Here is a 19,082-nt window from a genome sequence, read left to right as displayed (position 1 = left end):
GTATTACCCTGGGACACCTCATTTAGAGGGAGAAGGTGATCCTACTTAAGTTATTTTTAGAACCACCTTCTTTGTTTAATTATGAATGATAAAAACTAGCTGCCTATTATTTCACTTGGATAAGGATGTTGCAGTGACACCTGTGTGAAAGTTTTGGTGATAATTACAATAAGAAAGGTGGAGGTTCACTGGATTTCACACCACATTTTAGTGATTAGGACAGGAAATGCTTGCACTTCAGATCTTCCTCTTTGCACTCAGAAAACAAAAAGTGCAAAGTACACTGCTGCAGTATGTTTTGAATTCTAGCAGACAGAATGATAACTGAGATATAGCAGCACTGATAGTGACCAATACACTCATAAAGTATAACTAATATTTTAGTTCAGTAATATTTTCATTAATATATTTTTAAACCCTAATATAGTATTTTTTCAGAATTAGAAAAAAAAACTAAAAAGGAGGAGACAAACCCTATACTTGAGGGACACACAAGCCAAAACCAGATATATAAATACACATTTCAGTAGGCTGAGTGATTTAAATAATTGCTATATTCAATGTGCAGGAGAAAAGGACTTCTGTCCAACCCACTGCTGCTTAAGCAAGCTATAGGAAATGCTGAAATATGTAACCTTCTGGGAAAGCCATTAGTAAGTCTGACCACCCAAGCTAGCTTTGGCACCCTGAATATTAATTCATGGAGTACTCCTCTAAGGGCTATCACAGGAAGAGGCAGGTACTGGAAGTCACAGAATTTTGAAAAACATTGATGTCAATAAGCAAAATAGGATCTGTGATGGAGTACAGTGGGATTGTTCTGGAAGTGAACATTTGTCCAACCTGTGTTATTAATTTTAGGAGTCTTGCTTTAGACTGCTTGCACTGTTGCATTGTTAGCCCAATCTAATTACATCAGAATTTCTACCAGCAACCAGAGAACTGTGTGTGTCCTGTGTGTCTTGTATTTTTCCTGTATTTTACCTGCTGAGATAAAAATACTGTTTGCTGAGGTAGCATGGTGTCAGGTAAATAGATACTGATAAGATAATAAGGTAAATCAAACTGATAAGAAGGCATATGCAAATGGTTCCAGCCACCTTCTCTAAGTGTGCATGTTTCTAGCCCTAAACCACAGCAAGAAACTGCTGTCACTGATAATGCATTTTATGAAGATATTCCTGTAGTTAATATATTAAACATAAGAGATTATTAATAACTCATTTATCACAATCAATTTTGCATTGTTGCTGTTAACACTGCATTATTACCATGCAATCTGCAAAGTAAATACCCAGACAATGACTGTAACAACAGACGGCCATTTGTGATCCTGTAATTACATGGTCACGGCTGCCCTATAGACTTATCTTCTAAACTGCAGATAAAGACAATGGTAAATGATATTTCAATTTTTTTGAACTCATATATTAATTATAGCACAATACAGATTGATATCGTGACATGTTTCTCTCAGAATAATCCAGTGGACAAATGTGTCGTTTAAATTAAAACCACATAATGTACATAGGTAGATGGTGCATTGAACATTACAGGTGCTTACAAATTTACATATGCTGTTTATTGCATGCACAAGACTTGTACAAGTACTTGAACAAAATCTGTGAGAATGCTGGTTTAGTAAAGTTCCTTACTAGAGTTAAATACCAATAGCATAAATGAGACCAGTAGCACTTCTACAACATCTAAGAGGAAGAAATATTTAAGACAAACAAATTGCTAACAAGCCATCATCAGGCATTACAGATGACAGAAATTACATATATTACAAACATATTACATTCTATAATACAAAAAAGCAGCAGTTACTTTAGTTCCATCCAATCCAAAGATTAGAAAGGACATTAGAAAAATTTCAGAATCAAACAACTATTCTTTAGAACACAGAAATATTGTGGTTTTCAGGATTATTTTTATTTTTTTAAGATAAGGAAATATGTGCTGCAGAAAAGCTAATGCATTGGTCAGCCTCTCACAGAAAATCACCTGAAAACCAAACACTGAACAATTCCAGAGCTGGCCTTTAAAAGATATGCTTATAATTATGACTTAATATGAAAAACTTAAGATTCTGGAACAATGTATGAAATGAAAATGAAATATCAATATTATGTTAAAAGACACAGTTTAAGGGTTTCACTCTATTAGAAAGAATTACTAAAACAGATACTTACAGCTTGGCATATAATTGGATATTTAATGCGATTGATTCCACCAGCAAAAACAGCAAAAGTGAGAGCAGTATGGAAACAGAAGTTGAGAAGCATATGCCATCCTTTTCTGCTTATTCGGATTGTGCTGTTGAAAAATCACATTTTAGAATACACAGCCCCCCACCCCCAACGTATCTATTAGTAAAATTACACTTTGGAAAAAATGCTTAATATGGTAAAATTAAATTATCTGTTTTTTCAGTTCTACTCAGCAATATACATACAGGACAGAGTCTGGTTTATACAGCATTGAAATAAATAGTAAAATGGTAATATAAATGGTAAAAATTGTAAAGATTCTACTGCCAAGGGTCTACTAACTTAAAACTTTCCTCCATCAAATCAAGCATTTAAAATAGAGTAGTAAGAGGAAAAGCCCGATTGCATAGCTTCAGATATGCAGAACTTCAACAACAGATCTCTGAAGGATTAAATGGAAGCTGAAGATCAGAAGCCATTGCATTAAGTTCACTTAATTAATATTTAGAAGCTTCTACAGTACAATGCATTCCTACTTTTTAAAATTGCTAATGGTCTTTAGCAGATGTAGTTAAGATGGCATTTATATAAATCTTTCATATAAAGGAAAACACAAGTTTTCCAAAACCAAGAACATTTAAATGTCAAATAAAGTTTGGTGGGTTTTTTGGTTGTTTTTTTTTTTTGTCAAGTTTTCTGTGTTTTTTTTTTTAATTACTATTTTTTAATACTTTTTAAAATTACTATTTATCTGGTGTAAATCATATTGGTAATACTAGTATTCAACAGTAATTCAGATAATTTCAATTTATCTTTTCAGCAAGGGTTAGAAAAATTCAAGTACCTCAGCATAAAGCTGACACTTTAACACAAAAAAAATTGACTTCTTACCTGTGATGGACAATGTAGGTGATAATAGAAGCAAACAGGCACAACAACATAACTGCAGTACATGCATATACCACAGGGTGCAGAAACTCCCCTGGGTACTGGGGGAAAGACAGCACTGTCTTAAAATCCTACAGAGAAAGCAAAATGATTTAACATTGTTAGGCTTGTGTGAAACTCTGAGCCTCCATTTCAATATGTCCTGTTCTAGCTGTGCTTTTCTAGCTGTTCCCTTTCAAGAGCAGGAAAAATCAGATGATGATCTTCTTATGTAGATACAGTTAATGAATTTACAATAACATCAGACTGCTCTTTCCTCATCTGCATACACTTCACAAGAACGAAATTAAACTTTTTGTACAGACAAATCTATTAAGAAAAAGGTCTGAAAAATACACAGAATATTACATCTTCCAAGCATTAGCAGTATTTGTTCTTTCTGAACTGTATTTGTGTATTTTACTAGGATCTTAAGTACAAAATCTCAAACTACCATTAAGGTCTCTAACTGGCCTATACCTGGCTGCAGAAGAACCATTCAAAGAAAAAAAACAGGTATGAGAATACACCAAAAATATTGACAGACTCACTCCTATGTTAAAATAGAATTCTCAGTTGATACACTTTCTCTGACCCAGTGACCTTTACACTTAGTTGCAAAGAACCTACTACCTACATAAATTCAAAAGCAGCATGACAGATATATTTAAAGCAGAGTAAAGATCCATGCATCCCTTTTGAACCTGCTAGTGCTTATTGACACAATTCTTCATGAAAAACCTAATTCAAACCATGAATATCTTTCTACAATCAACCATATCAAATTCCCATTCTACATTACTGGATTTCACAAGTAAGAAATAATGAGAGAACTAAATCTGGATGTGTGATGGATGGAAAGCAAAAGGAGCCTGTTACAGAAAACAATATGACTTCAGACTATGTGATTTAAACAAAATATTAGATGTTCACTGTGAGACATGAAGCCACTTCTCTTTGTGGCACTATATTTCTGCACACAGTACTATAAATTAGACACATAAAATATCAGCTGACTGCAGCCTACATGCCAGTTTCTCTGTGTAGTGGCACTAATTGTGCACACAAAAATAAATACAAATCCTAGCACAGAAAAAGCTAAAATCAGAAGAAGTACTGAGTATGACGATCCAGAAAACTCCAACACTGAAAATACTGTCATACATTTAAAAGTCTTTTCTATTATTTGTAATTTTAGGTTCTCCTGGGAGAAGATTCAATACAGTATTTTCCTGAGGTGAAATTTTCCCTTTGGAGACTGGGACTGTTATGCTAATAATTTTTTTTAAAATCACATTTGTATGCAGAGAGCTGATTTCCAGCACCATTATTTATGTAATATTAACTTGTCCATGTACAAGCAGCTAATGCTCATGGATACATGCAATTATGAAATCAGGGAGAAAGGTACTGTTCTATTTAACTTCCAGAAAGGTTCTTATAAGTAAAAGATTCCCTAGTAGTAATTATTTTTCTTCATACTAGGTTTAAAGTTCATAGGATTCCTTCAGATGCATATTGATGTCAGCTTTAAAACAGAGCAGGTTACAATACATAAAAAAAAACACTTTATATGTTCAAACACCAAAATGAACAAAAAATGTAGGAACAGGATTACAATATATGTCATCACATCCCCATTCTCTTTCAGTACTTGCTCAGCTTCCATGCATACCTCAGGTAAATCTGCTCAGCCACAACTTGTCCCACACGCACGTGGGACAACGCTGCCGAGTTCACCGAGGCACAAACTCAGTGGTGGAGGAACTTGTCACAGAGGTACTCTCATGCTGTCTCCTAACATCTCTTGAGACTCTCTCCTCCACCACAAGTGAAACAGAGGATGAATAGAAGAACACTGTCTTTTGATGTGGTAGCTTGATGTGGTGGCCTTGTCTTGAATTTGCTGTGTTCTTTTTAGCAGGCATGAATATACATTCAAGATATACTGAATTCCCAAATTTCAAATAATTATTTAAAAGTCTATTGGATCAGAACTGCAACTGGACCTCCACTCCAATGCCCCTTTTTTGAGCATCTTTTCTTCCATCTTTTTATTTGCATCATTTCCCCATTAACTCCTTTACAGAGTGAATTTCTTGATCAGAAGGTTTCAGTATAATTTCGGATTGTATTGCTACAGTAGTAATAATGTAAATACTGTATTATTAAATAGAAATACTCTGCTGAAAATGATAAGTATTACTTCTAACTCTTACTGATATAATAATATTTTGGTATACTAATAGTATACTTTGTCATAATTTTATGTATACACTTGCTTCAGTTCTATGCATTCCAAACAGTGCTACTGTAACTAATACAGTAGTAACAGTGCAGTTATTTAAAGAAATAAATATCTTCGATATTTCTGAAAAAGTACTATGAAAATTTTAACAAATCTGTGAGAGAGGAAACACAGTGAAGCTACACATTTCTGTAGCAACAAATGAATGTAATTTTACTTGAGGTGAGACCATTCAGTGTACTGAAGAACAAGCTTTTAACAGTGCAAATGCAACAATCAACCAATCACAAGCCAGCCATTTTGTCCACAGAACATTCAAGAAAAATCAGCATCTTAAAGCCAATTTCATTTTAAGATATTAATTTTTATTATAATCTCCTTTCTAATGCTGTACAGTACATAAATGGTAAAACTTTCGAGTAGCATAATGCATTATTGCCAATCCAGAATATCCTTTTAAAAGAGTTTTGTTTATTGTAAACTGATTTCATTATAGATATAAAATAAATTTATCTTGTCTGGTTTTTGATGTTAATTAAATCTTATTGATCTGTCAACCTCCCCTGAGTAATTCTCTGGGGATGACAGCATGCAGAAAACAAAGATGTTTTTTTTCATGCTGTACACAAAGCAAAAATCCTGTATGTTACATTTTAAAAAGGTACGTTTGAATCCTGGAGGGAATTCAAATGATGATGATATTAAAAAATGGCAGGAATATCTGAAGAAAAATGAATACACACACAACTTTGACCATTACAAACTGCTGTCTGTAACTACAAGGCCAGAAAAATGTTGTCTAATGAGAAATTGTCATTCATTCATTCATTCACCCTTATAAGAAGTTTTTAAACTTTCATCTCTAAATGCCATCACTGTCAATAAGGCACAACAGGAATTAGTGATAGAAATCAGTGGCAGAGAAGACATTTTATAAGTTATTTCATCCAACAATCAGAATTATAAGCACATCAGGGTGCAAAAGGAACTGTGACATTTTTACTTGAAGCTTCATTCCAAAAATTGACAGAAACAAACACATTTATACTGATCAGTTAAAACTCAATATGGAAGTATAAAGAGCTAGACAAACTACATACCAGTGGGACCACTGAGACATTTAATAGCAGATGCTAAGAAAGCTGAAAGATACAGTGTACAAATACTAAGGATCTGGTGCTTCCAAAGAATCACAGCTGCTAAAAACCACCTAGTTTAGTCCAGCTCAGTTCAGTCTAACTGAAATTGTATTCCCCAAGGAAGTGGTATCCAAGCACCACAGAGGCTTGGAAACACAAGTGCATTTGAACAATCAGGTTGGTAAGATTTAGATTCCTATTTCTATTTGCATTTAGATTCCTCCTATTTGAACAAACCAAAAATTAAGAATTAATAAGAAATATTAGGATGTTTAGGAGCAACAGAATATGGAAATTACTGATATAGTTGGTGTCTCTGTGGAGAGATGAAAACACTGCAATGCACACTGAGGGGGGCAGTTGATGTGCTGGAGGGTACGTCTGCCATTTGGCAAGGTTTCAGGAGGCTGGACTAATGGGTTTACAGGAACCTCACAAAGTTCATTGAAGAGAAATAAAAAGCTTCCTATCCATGGACTGAGTAACCCTGACAGCAGTACAGGCTGATGGACAATGGACTGGAAAGAAGCACTGCAGAAAGGGATCACAGGAATACAGTGGTCAAAAACTGAAAGCAAGCTAGTGGTGAGCACTTATTGAGCTGTATTAGCAAGAGTACAGACAGCAGGCTGAGGGAAGTGCTTAGTCCCTTCTACTCACCACATGTGAGACAAATTCTTGACAAACCTGTCCAGTTTGGGACACCCCAAAAGAAAAGAAAATCATTGACAAGTTGAAAGGCGTCTAGTAAAAAACGAAGAAAATAAGATGGCTCAAGACCTAGATTTAAATTAGGTCTCCTCCCAAGAGTTGGCCTGTTCTACTGAGATCCTTTATTGCCTGGATCCCTCTACCCTCTGGCTGAAGCTGCACCACCAAGAATGTAATATCCTTTAACCCAGTAGAAAGCAAGAGAAAACACAAAGAAGCAGCTTGAGCCAGAGGCCTAATTTTCTATAAAGTTAGTGCATTTTGAAGGAGACAAGCCTGGATTTTTGTTCCCAGTACCAAGCCAGTTTATGCATTTTACAGAGCAAAACATTATTAAGTGTAATGTAATAAAAAATAGATTTAATCCAAGGAGAAAGGAATAAAATCTAGATCTTGCTCTTATTAAGTACTATAACTCCAAAGCTTTATGCAGAAGACTGGCATATCTAGTAATATTCTGAAAAAAACAGCATTTTCTGGGAAGCTAGAACCAATACTGTCCATATGGGCTAAGTATTTTCTGTTAGATGAGCAGTACAGGCCCACTGAGGTCTTAGGTGAAGCGTACGTGTCTCTTTTCTGGGCCTTTTTTCTGAATGACAGACAAGTTTACAAATCTAACTCTTCACACTGGGAAGCATCAATACACATGCAGTTCCACAGAATTCTGCACTTTCCACGAAACCAACTGTCAATTTTGCAGACAACAGGTAACCTTTCTGGATCACTTTCATAGTTTTTGGAGTCTTAACTCTGCTAAGTTCTGTAGGTAGCTAGACACAAAAAAATTTGGAAAGTTCATTCTTAAGCCTCTATAAGCAGCCTGATTTTTTGAAGTAATGAGCCATGTTTCCATAGCTTGTTACGAGAAAACCCTGGGTTCTCAATGGGGAAAATGTCAAACACTGTAATTATGTCACCCTTCTAAATGACATCCCTCTAATACTTCCCCAGCTCATGAACTAACTTCTCAGAAGGCTTAGATGGGCTGTTTAATTTGGAGACAACCTGAAACCTGGAAGTCTAGAAGTCTGTTTTCAGAATTTAACTTCATGAGTAGGCCTAAGAAATTCTGCAACTGTCTCTGTCAGAATGGAAATATTAAAAATGTAAATTCTGGTACTGTTATCCTACCAATCTGGAAAGATTTTAACAGATTCAGGGAATGTTTGTAGAGCAACAGGAGAAAAATCCTGTTGACCCTTAGCATTATCCATTCCTAGTAGCTTGCCTCTCCTCCTTCCTCATTCACCCAGTTTTTCAAGGTTTGCTTCCAGAATAGTTTCAAATTTGGTCTCCTCAGCTATCCATTATCTCAAATAGCCACCCACTGCATGTCTGCTATTTCTGCAAATAATGACTCCTTACACTCATGAAGCAAAATAAGTTATAACAAAATCCCCATCTATGTTGTTTGGAATAACGAGATGTATTGTGACAAAAGAGAAAAGAAGTTGTTTATGATTTTATGTTGATTTAACCTATCTCCAGGATTACAGTTAAAAATGCTAACAATATTTATTAATCCATTTCATGTTAACGAAGAAGCAGCATACTTAGATCTATGAATTTTACTAGTGTTTATTTGGCAGATTTGAGGAAATTACTGTCAACAAAGCAGTCTGCGGAGGAAAAGAAAATGTTGTATACTATTACAGTAATACTCATCACTACTGAACGGCTATTCTGTTGTAAGAAAAATGACAGGAAGAACAAAGGATAATGTCTGTCAAAACATATTCAGCAAATTTTGAAATTCAGTGTTGCTCTTGGATATTTTTGTTTTCTCCTGCAGTTGTTGCTCAGACACACTATGGCACTAGGTTGGTCATAACATATACAAACAGTCTTGAAAAATTAAAATATTGATAAACAGCTCAGTTCACCACAGAACACAACTAACTACATAGTATTTATAAAAGAAATATTTATAATTAGATATAGCAAAGCTTCAGAATATGTAAGTTCATAGTTCTACTCTAGAACAGAAAATCATATTGCAGAGGTTCATATTTCAAGACTGTAGAGGGCTTTGGCCACCTCCAAAAGAAACTAGAGTGTGACTGTCTCTCTTCCTCCTGCACATAACAGAAGAGACAAAACAGGAACACAATATATGAAGGAAAAGGCAGAAATACAGCTCAGAAGTTTATTTTACAGTATTTTACGCTCACCCCTGGGACAGACCATTGAAAAACTGATTAGAAGAAGATAATGCTGTATTATATTTGAAACTACTGTTTCCCTTCCATCCACAGGCCCAACTGAGAGCTGAGTGAAGCATGAGAACAGTGCAAGGGAAGGAGCTTGTTCCTCCTTTCCAACCCAGCCTCCAAACTGTACCCTCTCATTGACATCAGTTGAACAACTGTCACAGAGAGAAATGAAATGGCTTTACATGAGTACTCTCACTTGAAGTATGCTCATGCTTATTAATTATCAATCATAGTTGATAAATCCATGATTACTGCCACTCTAAAAAAGGACTCTACAAAACCTTTTCTTTAACCCTTTTACAGTTCACAGGCAGAAACAACTTTTATAAAAGCAGTTCAGAGAATATTGTCTTCCTATTTAAAAAGATGATAAATCAGAATATGTGCCGTACTAGATATAAAATGGACAGTTAGATTTAAAGAAGTCTTCTATTTCATCTTTTTCCACAGCAGGATATAAATTATTTTGATGGGAATATAAACCTTCATTTCTACTGCTTTATCACTGCTCTTCAGTTTAGAGATGCTACTTGAGTTTTCTGCTATTACCAGAAAACTCAATGATCACTTATGAATTTTTATGGTTTCATAAATTAGAGAACTATAGATTAATAACACATATAATGATATTTTAGCTAATTTAATTTGCTAAATACCATATGGTAGCGATTTTGAATTTCCTGTCAGTTAGTTAGCATTTTTAAAGTATATTAGGCAGTCAGGTGTGAATTAAGAAGATACACATTGGCACTTTGTATCATTCGTATTATAAATTAATAGCAGAAAAATGAATTATTTTTCATTATTTTTCATTTTCATTATTTTTCATTTATGGTATAAGAATTGAACTGCCCAGAAATTTATGCTTTCTGTCAAATGAAACAAGTCCTGACTTTACGCCACAAAACAATGATGAAGAAATAATACTTGAATGAAAATGACTGCATATAATGAAGCTACAAAAGTTTTTCGTTATCTGTTTAAGAAACAGGTGTTGGAAGACATATTTGTATGTGTGTGTGTGTATATATATTTATATATATATATACAACGACTTAAGGTCAGACATCTTTTTTCTTAAAAGTGACTGTGAAACATGAGCCAAGAAATCTATCATATCATTTGCTGCCATACCAATTGTAAAGCAAGGGTGAGTCTAAGATTCAACTTTCTTGCCTTGAACAGAAAAAACCAGAAAATGCATAGAGGAAAGAAAGCAAAGTTGAATAACCATAACAAAAAGAACACAAGACCTAAACATACCAGACACAAAAGCTACAGAAAAAGGTGCCTCGGTTGCCTTTATGGTTGTAGAAAAAACAATCTGCAATATTTGATCAGAGAGAAATTTAGCTTTACAAACCAAAAATTAATTGTAGCCCTTATGTCAGCAAACAAAATGAAACCATGAAATTGGTTGTTTGCAAGACTTAGTTCACATTTAATAACTACACAAAGTTAAAGAGGATCAGGCTGAATCCAAGCAGTTGAAAGAGGAGGAAGCCATTTTGGGTGTGGCATCTGCAAAGTCAGCAGGTGCTTTCTTTAATGAATTTAGAAAAACATCCTTCAAGCAAAATCATGTTTCACATCCAGAGAAAGGAGTGGCTGGTGGGAAAGGGAAACTGATAGACTGTGTAGGAAATGAGGTAAACTTGATGTCATAAAGTCCTAGGAACAGCTCTTAAATTCTGAACAATTCTGGAATGGTTAAGAAAAATATTTTCAAGCAACTCTGAGGGAAATAAATTCTTACGAAGTGGACAATAATATCTGCATTTAATTCGTGGGTGCTACAGCCTTGTGCTATGATTGGCTGCCATCTGGGCTCCATCTGACAGCAGCAGATTGGTATTCTCTGCACACATCCTTGCAATTCCTGTCGCCTATGTTTGCTGTCCCTTAGACATACACACAATACATTATTTACTCAACTATACACATTTCTGTAATGTACACAAGCAGCATCAGTGCAATCAGCCACCAGCATTCAGGATCAATCTGGTATTAACAGTACATATTTGGCTAATCTTTTTACAGCTGGTTTTAAAATAAATAAAATAAATCTCGTAATGGTACAAACATTCTCTCATTTATGTATTTTATTTTTTGTTTTCCTTTATTCCCAGAATAATAACATGTCATTTATTGCACACATAATTTTGCTTTCATGAAGGTAACTTTCTGTTTAGTTAAATAACTGCAATAGGAACTGTAAGTGTGACTGAGAACAGACCAAAGCAGGCTGATGTGCTAGCACTTCACAGAAATATTTTTCTTCACGGACAGCAATTTCAGCATTGAAACTAAAGCACACAAACCAAAACTCTTATAGGATCAACACGGACAGCACTGTTCTTACTTAAAAGAGCAGATCTTATTCCTCTCCATTTATTAAATGATTCAACATTGCGGTATGCCTGCAACTAATTAGTATGATCAACACAGTGCAGGGCCGGAACAAAAGCAGACCAGCCTTTGAGATGTGCTGATGTAAAGCACACAGGAGTACATGTTTTTAAACTGTGTCCTATAATTTATAATCATTACACAGTAATCATTCCTTGATGGAGCTTGCATTTGCAAGACTGAATTTAATGTCATTTCTGATTAGACCTGTCTCCAGATACTTAAACTAACCACCAGGTTTATTCACTTACTAGTAGTTAAATAACTTAAAGACTGTCTTATACTGAATATTTAAAACAGAAGGTCTGTTACTGACAAGGAAGAAGGATACAGATACATGTGAAAAGAACACAAGTATGGCAAAAGAGGAAGAGAGAGAAATATTTGCTAAGTCATATACTTACCATTAGCACTGCAAAGTTACTGAAGTGTGTACTCTGAATGGTGGTAATATTGCCTGAAGAACTAATTATGTGGCACCCTTCTCCCCACCAGCCTCCATGTCCATCTAGAAGGTCAAAATCCCAGAAGGCTGCAATGGGGTCTATACCCTGTCCAAAGTGCCTCAACCCTATAGTAAGAGGGCTGGTGAGGTTTCCAAAACTGCACCCATCTGCAAAAGCAACAAACTGAATCAGAGAATGTAATGGAAAACCCTTTATTGATAAATGCTGTATAAAGAGACTAGGTACACTTTACTATGGGTGGGAAAAGCGACAGAAATACTCTCAGTGGTCAAAATTAAAGGTAGTGCCCACATTCAGGAAAGTTTTTAATATGAACATTCCAATCCCATACCGTGTCCAAATAATCTAATTATCCTTAAAAAAAAATTTTTTTTTGTTTCAGATTCTTCCCTTATGACCAGTATTACAGTATTACCCATGTAACTACAGAAATGGCTCAGTTTTGTGGTATGATTAATAGCTGAGACAATTCTGCTCTTTGAAAGTCACATTTAAACATTTAAAAATATTTACTAGAAATGAGATCACTATTCAATATCAAATAAAACTAAAATTTCCTGGGTGAATAATTAATCAAAATAATGGCTCACTTTCACATACAATGTATTTCATTTAGACAAAATACCTTTTTAGACAAAACACCTGGTTTACATCCATTGTATCAGAAAGTGTACTAGTGAGTACTGATACATGCAACAGGGTACTACTCCTGCTCCAAAAGGCTTATTTTTATCAGTGTCTATGATGTTAATATTGCATTTTCATTGCAAAGAGTAAAACAAGGTTCTTTCCTATAGCACCGTGCTTTAAGAGACAAGCATCTATAACAACACTGTCAGCAAACAGTAGCCCAAAATTTGCATTCTAGTCATACAGCAAGTGAATTTCTTTATTTGCAGGATAATGTGAATAAAACCATGCGATAGGAACAATTGTAAGCATCAGTACTAAAGAGACTGTTTCCAGTCTCTCAGCCCACTGTATACTCTGCTCCTCTATTCTCTCCATAATCAAGTATACTGTAGCTTTTAGATTAAAAGAAATAATGCATAACAGCTCCTCACCTATTTTAGCAAAAACAGCTGGCGTGGCAACCGTCCTACGTTTCCCATCATCTGCAAGATTTGATGAGTTTCCAGTGCTAGGAAAGAGTTTTCCATTCCGAAAGACAATAAACTGTAGCTTGCAAGTGGAGTTATCAACAGATTGCCAGGCTGAAGACTGAGAGAAGACAGACTGTGGCAAATGAACTGAAGCTACTGCTACAGCATTCTGTACAACGAGGAAAAAAAAGAAACATTTAAAATGCAAATCACAACAGGGTTGCTTTCATGATGTTTTAAACTCCTGTACAAGAAATGTATGCTGCCTTCCTTTTCCAACAGACTGGAAGCAACCAAAGAAGCACGAGCTGTAACCATGGGAATAGGATTGGTACAGTGCATATTAAAAGGGAGAGCGTTTTGATTGAATGTGAGAGTCTATATGGTCAAGCTCCCTGCTGCAGAGGTGAGAATGGTTCTTACCGTGCCTGCTAGAGGGTCCATCAACACTGCAGATCTGATTTAAAGAGACAACCTCTACCAGGTTTTCTCCTTCACTTAAAACAGAATCAGACAACTTACATTAAAACATTCTCTGAAAGGGTACTTAAAGAGTATGAAAATAATTTTATTAATATAAAAATTATATTAGCAGAGAACCGCATGTGCAGTAAACAACACACTAAATGAATATGTTTTTCTTGCTTCATAAAAGGAAGATCAGATAACTTTGTGTTTTAGTAATGCAGGATAAAAAAATTATTACAAGCAGTAATGTAAGAGAAAAAAACAAGACAGCACTAGGAGAAAATGAATGAATACTGTCAAATCACTATAATGGCTTTGAGTTGTCAGTATGTTATACGCCCTTTTACAAGCAACTAATTCCCTTACAGCAGAGATATGAAATAGACCAAACATAATGATCTGAGGACTTCACTCATCAAGAATTTTTTTCCTGCCAAAGTGGCAAACTAATCATTAAAGACTGAGATATTTACAAGAAAAAACAAATGATGAGCAATGGGAAAATATACAGGGAGTCTGTCCTGAGCCTTGAAGTGAAAAGTGTATGTATTTAAAAACAAACAAACTACAAAATGTTCTAATTTGCATTTCCCCCAAGGGCAAAGTATAGCTTCTGTGCACATAATTTACATACATTATCACGCAGTTTACTCATAGCACATCTGAGCTACCTCTTTGAGAAGTAAAACAATAATCTTCACAATCATCTAAACAAACGACATTACTGTATGTCCATGTGCTGGGAGAAATGAACACATGAAAGACAAAATTTAGAACAGAGATCAGTGAATTAAAACGAACAGAAGCATCTAGTGACCTCACGATAAATATGAAAGAAAAGCATGAGTAGTCTGGGTTGCCATTGGGATGCTTAAATAAACAAAGGCTTCTGTGCAATTTTCCCTTTATTAAAATTATATTTTGGGAATGTTTTGCAATTTTAACACCAAAACTACCAAAAATTCCTTTTTAAAGTAAGTATTCAATCTTGGCGATGCCACATTAAAAATACCCAGGAAAACCAGACCAAATAGCAACAGAACTTTTCTACATTAGATTTTAAAACTACTGTGAGGGTTTTAATTGTAATTAACTGAGCTAAACATCAAACACTCTTCCTTAGATTGTTTCTACTGCTTCTACTCATCAAAACTGTCATAATTGGCTTTATCCCATGATTCTGAAAAAGACATATTTTACTTTGTGATGTCCCAAAGCACCTGTATATGCTGAACCTCTGAAGATGCTTTTTTGGCAATAACATTGTTATCAGTAAGTATGCACAGAATTTTTTAGAAGAGTCAGTTGTCAAACTCCAGATCACTGTTTAGGACCTATCTGGAGATGGACAGAAGTGTAAGAGAATTTACAGTGTGATTAACTTTATGTTGGATTTCTATTATTACTCTGTCCAGGGAAAAGCAACAACAATGACATATTAAATTACACTAATTACTTATTATACACACACACACACAAAGAAAGCTAGAAGCATCTGAATAAGCTTATGATAATGAAACCAACAGCTAAAGGCACTGGGATAAACAACAATGCACTATGCACAAAAGCAGTTCTACATATTCCAGAAAAAACCCAACCACAACAAATAAAGAAAAAAACTCCCCCAAAACCCTAATAACAACAGCAAACAAACAAAAAACCCCAAACAGTTTTATAGCACTTTTGCTAAGAGGGTAAATTATCTGATTTGTTGTTGTTCTCCAATTTCTTCTCCATTGGGACTAAATGATACTAAGAGGAAAAATAAACATTGTAGACAGAACTTGGTTTTGTGGCTGGGGAGGCACAGAGAAAAGGCCACACACATCTGAAGAAGAGAGTTGGGAATGCAGTCCTGATAACAGGGCACACACAAGGGGATGCTCATACCTCACCTCCTCACCCTCACAGAAACCCTTGACTATACAGCATAAAAGAAAGGAACTTGATCACAGTGTCCTACCCGCAGACTACAGCTTTGCTTCATAGTGGCAAAGTCAAATGAAGTGAAGAAAAGCTGTACTCACTCTTAGAATGGATTTAGTGTGGACTGGTCACATTCCTCATGCTGACTGAATAAACATCACATGTGCAGCAAGACCAAATTGCTTACATGACAGACACATTTGCAGAAAATTATTTCCTCATTAGACTTCAGCAGTGTGTTTTTCCCTATTTGTTTCCTCAAAACATACCAAGAATATGAAGACCCATAATATTAACTATTTAATAATCTTTGCTAAATGACATCTACAGTCACCTCCTGGAATACAATTTAATTGTGAACACCTGTGTATATCTGTTATTTCAAACAATTTATTTTGAGTGCAGTCAGTCTGGTGACAGGAAAAGGGACAAGGCTGTTCCTTGACTAAACACATGCACACATGCACACGACTCACTGCATATCAAATACTTAAGTAGAAATTCCTAAAAATTGAACAGCATGACAGCCAAGCTTCTGTGCTAGGCTGTTAATGAAAAATGCACACACTGAGAGTGCCCACACATTCACAATGTTATTTAAAAATATGAGTAAATATTTGTGAAAATTTTTACATTTAAGATACGTGAGAACCTTCTTCTCAATAGTGTTTATCATTATTTCCAGGAGAGATGATCTGAGCAATTAGGCAATCCCTGTTATTGTGGTAGGCAGAGGATGAATGGAGCCTGACTGGAGGTGTGACTCTTGTATTCTGCTAATCTTACATGTGGTGATGAAAAGGTCAGCTCCCCACTCTTGCATCAGTTTCCCTCTCACTTGGTGAAGTAAAAAGCATGGTTTTTTCTTTTGTTTTGTAAGGTGTTCCAGAGTCCAGAGATGAAACACAATACAGCAACAGATTGTTACTATAACTATTGACAGTAACATGACATTTTGAGAGAATTACTGTGCTTCAGACGTTTCGAAATCCACATAAACCATCTCATTTAAAAAAAAAATTATTTGGAAACCATACCAGCAAATCACATAAGAACTGGCATTTCTGAGTATGCTAGTGGCAGCAGGAAGGTGCTCCATCTCAAAGAGGGAAGAAAGAGCACTAGAGACAGAACCACCAGCACGTCCTGCATGTGAGCTGCAGCTTTGCAATGACACAGGTCAGCAACAGCATCTCATATTAGTCCTGGAAAAGTTTAGAGTCTGTGTCAGCAATTTAGTAGTTAATAACTACACATTCTGTGAACACCTTCAAAACACAATGTCAATAATCCCTTCATTACTCCATTTCACTTTTAGTCCTATTAACTGGATTGGACTGTCACTCACCAGAAAAAGGAAATCCTGAATGTACTGTAGATTTTTCTAAGGAATATTTTTCTGATGAAAAATTTCAGTGATTTAAAATGAAGGCTATCCACAGAGATCTACCCATTTTTTCATAAATATGATAGAAATGATGCAAATTTCATAAGCTCCTGGTTATCTTTCCTGTCATCTGCCCAAATATTAAAAAATCTACTGTGTGTCCTGCAGTCAGGGAAAGAGGGCTTATCAGCTCTAAACCAGCTCTAAGGATTTTCTGAGAGGGGTCATTGAACTCCTGGCTTCTAGAAACCTGGGAAATTTTCCAAAAAGACAAACAAAAGGTTGTTTTGAAGACTCTGAATCATAATTTGGAAAGTTTTGTGAGTACTTTTCAAGTTTTTTTGGTTTTTTGTTTTTTTTTCCACACCTATTTTTTTTCGTCAAATTTATTAAAATATCTGAAGAACAGAAACATAAAAAAAAATTCCAACTGGAGTCCAAATGTTGTAAATTTGAACGGAAAATCTAATTCTAAACAGGAAATGGTCCTTAGGATATTGAGAGCTATGGACTCTTGACATTTTTGCAGATCACGCATGTGTGACCCTTATTAAAAATGTTTTAAGGGAAAAATGAAAGATGCAAAGTGAAGTTTTTCCCCAGGCCATTTTATTCTTGTCAGTAGTCCATTCTTTATAACAGATGCTAACATTTACAAGTTTTTAAACTATTTAGGGAAGACAGCTCCTTGCCATACATGCCTTTGTGATATGTTAGCCCTTCTAATTTCACAATTTTTTAATTCCCATATTCAACATTGCTTCCCCATGATCTTATTCTACTTGTCAAAAATCTAGCATAATATTGAGACAATACTTATTATTAGACAATCATTATCAAGGAAGATACTTAGTAACCACTGTGAAATTCTTTTTAGTAATTCTTCCTTGTGTATGCCTTTACAGTAGATTGATTTTGAGTTCAAGCACATTATTTCTGTTTGAGAAAAAATATATTTCATAGGGAGGCCTCTGATTTTTAGTTCTCATAACAGTGACAAGATATATTTTTACAGATGGAAAAAAAAAAAAAAAAGTAAATGAACACCTGGTAGAGAACTGGAAAAGTATCTTCACTGCTTCCAGATTTTAAAGTATCCAGTGAGGTGTTTTACAGATTCAGATGCAAGATGCCATATATATTAAAGATCCAAGGGTGTTACCAAAAAGGCACAAGCTATATAAAGTTACAATTGCAATAAAGAAAAAGCAGAAACAAAGTTCTAAATGTAATAGCTTATATTAATAAATTTGTACTGAGTTAGCAGTATAGTGATAATTATATAATGAAGCTAACAAGGTATTTATACATATAACATAGATTTTATTTAGGTCTTCAAACAAGATAGCAGCTCCTTAGAAATAACTTAAGATTTCAGTTTGTATTTATTGTTAAAGGTTTGGCTAAAAAGTCTAATGATATATAAGAATAGGACAGGCATTTGGTCCAGCACTGTGAAGATGTAGGCAGACTGTGCATGAATAATGGTGTCTTTTTCTGGTATGAAAATTAGCAACAAAAAAGCCCCAAAATTTAGACTATCTGGGAAAACGCTAAATAAAGGTTTTGAAAAAGAATGAAAAAAAAGGCAGTTTGAAGAAATATACAAGATACCTACTCAGTGGCAAAGAACTTGACAGGTCTCATAAGAGGTGAAAGTGATTGTTTGTTTGGGTTTTTTTTTTTGCTGGGAAGATGCCAAGAAAGAAAGTGGAAGATTCCTAGCTGCATTAACTTGTCTACATAATCTTGCTCCTGATTTGTCAGAGTTTAACTACTCTTTTTAGACTAGTGTTTAAAGACAAATCTGAAAAGGCTTAGGGATGACCAGCAAATGAATGGAAATATAGATTCCTAGACAAAAATTA

The 19,082-nt window shown here is 35.0% G+C and overlaps 1 protein-coding gene across 2 annotated transcripts in view; it reads right to left on the bottom strand.

Moving 5' to 3' along the window:
• Positions 1 to 19,082, bottom strand: part of ADGRA1 (adhesion G protein-coupled receptor A1) — a 241,772-nt gene that overhangs the window by 34,111 nt on the left and 188,579 nt on the right. For both annotated transcript variants that reach the window (XM_071748609.1, XM_071748610.1), the window contains 4 exons: positions 13,395 to 13,602; positions 12,268 to 12,476; positions 3,105 to 3,232; positions 2,196 to 2,319 (listed from right to left, as the gene is read on the bottom strand). In XM_071748609.1, the coding sequence (XP_071604710.1) occupies positions 2,196 to 2,319; positions 3,105 to 3,232; positions 12,268 to 12,476; positions 13,395 to 13,602 (669 nt within the window). The remainder of the gene's footprint in view (positions 1 to 2,195; positions 2,320 to 3,104; positions 3,233 to 12,267; positions 12,477 to 13,394; positions 13,603 to 19,082) is intronic.

The sequence above is a fragment of the Heliangelus exortis genome, chromosome 7, assembly GCF_036169615.1.
Source record: "Heliangelus exortis chromosome 7, bHelExo1.hap1, whole genome shotgun sequence".
In the NCBI taxonomy this organism is placed as follows: Eukaryota; Metazoa; Chordata; class Aves; order Apodiformes; family Trochilidae; genus Heliangelus; species Heliangelus exortis.
Note: the sequence above shows the minus strand (reverse complement) of the source record. Positions and strands in the feature narration are given on the sequence as shown.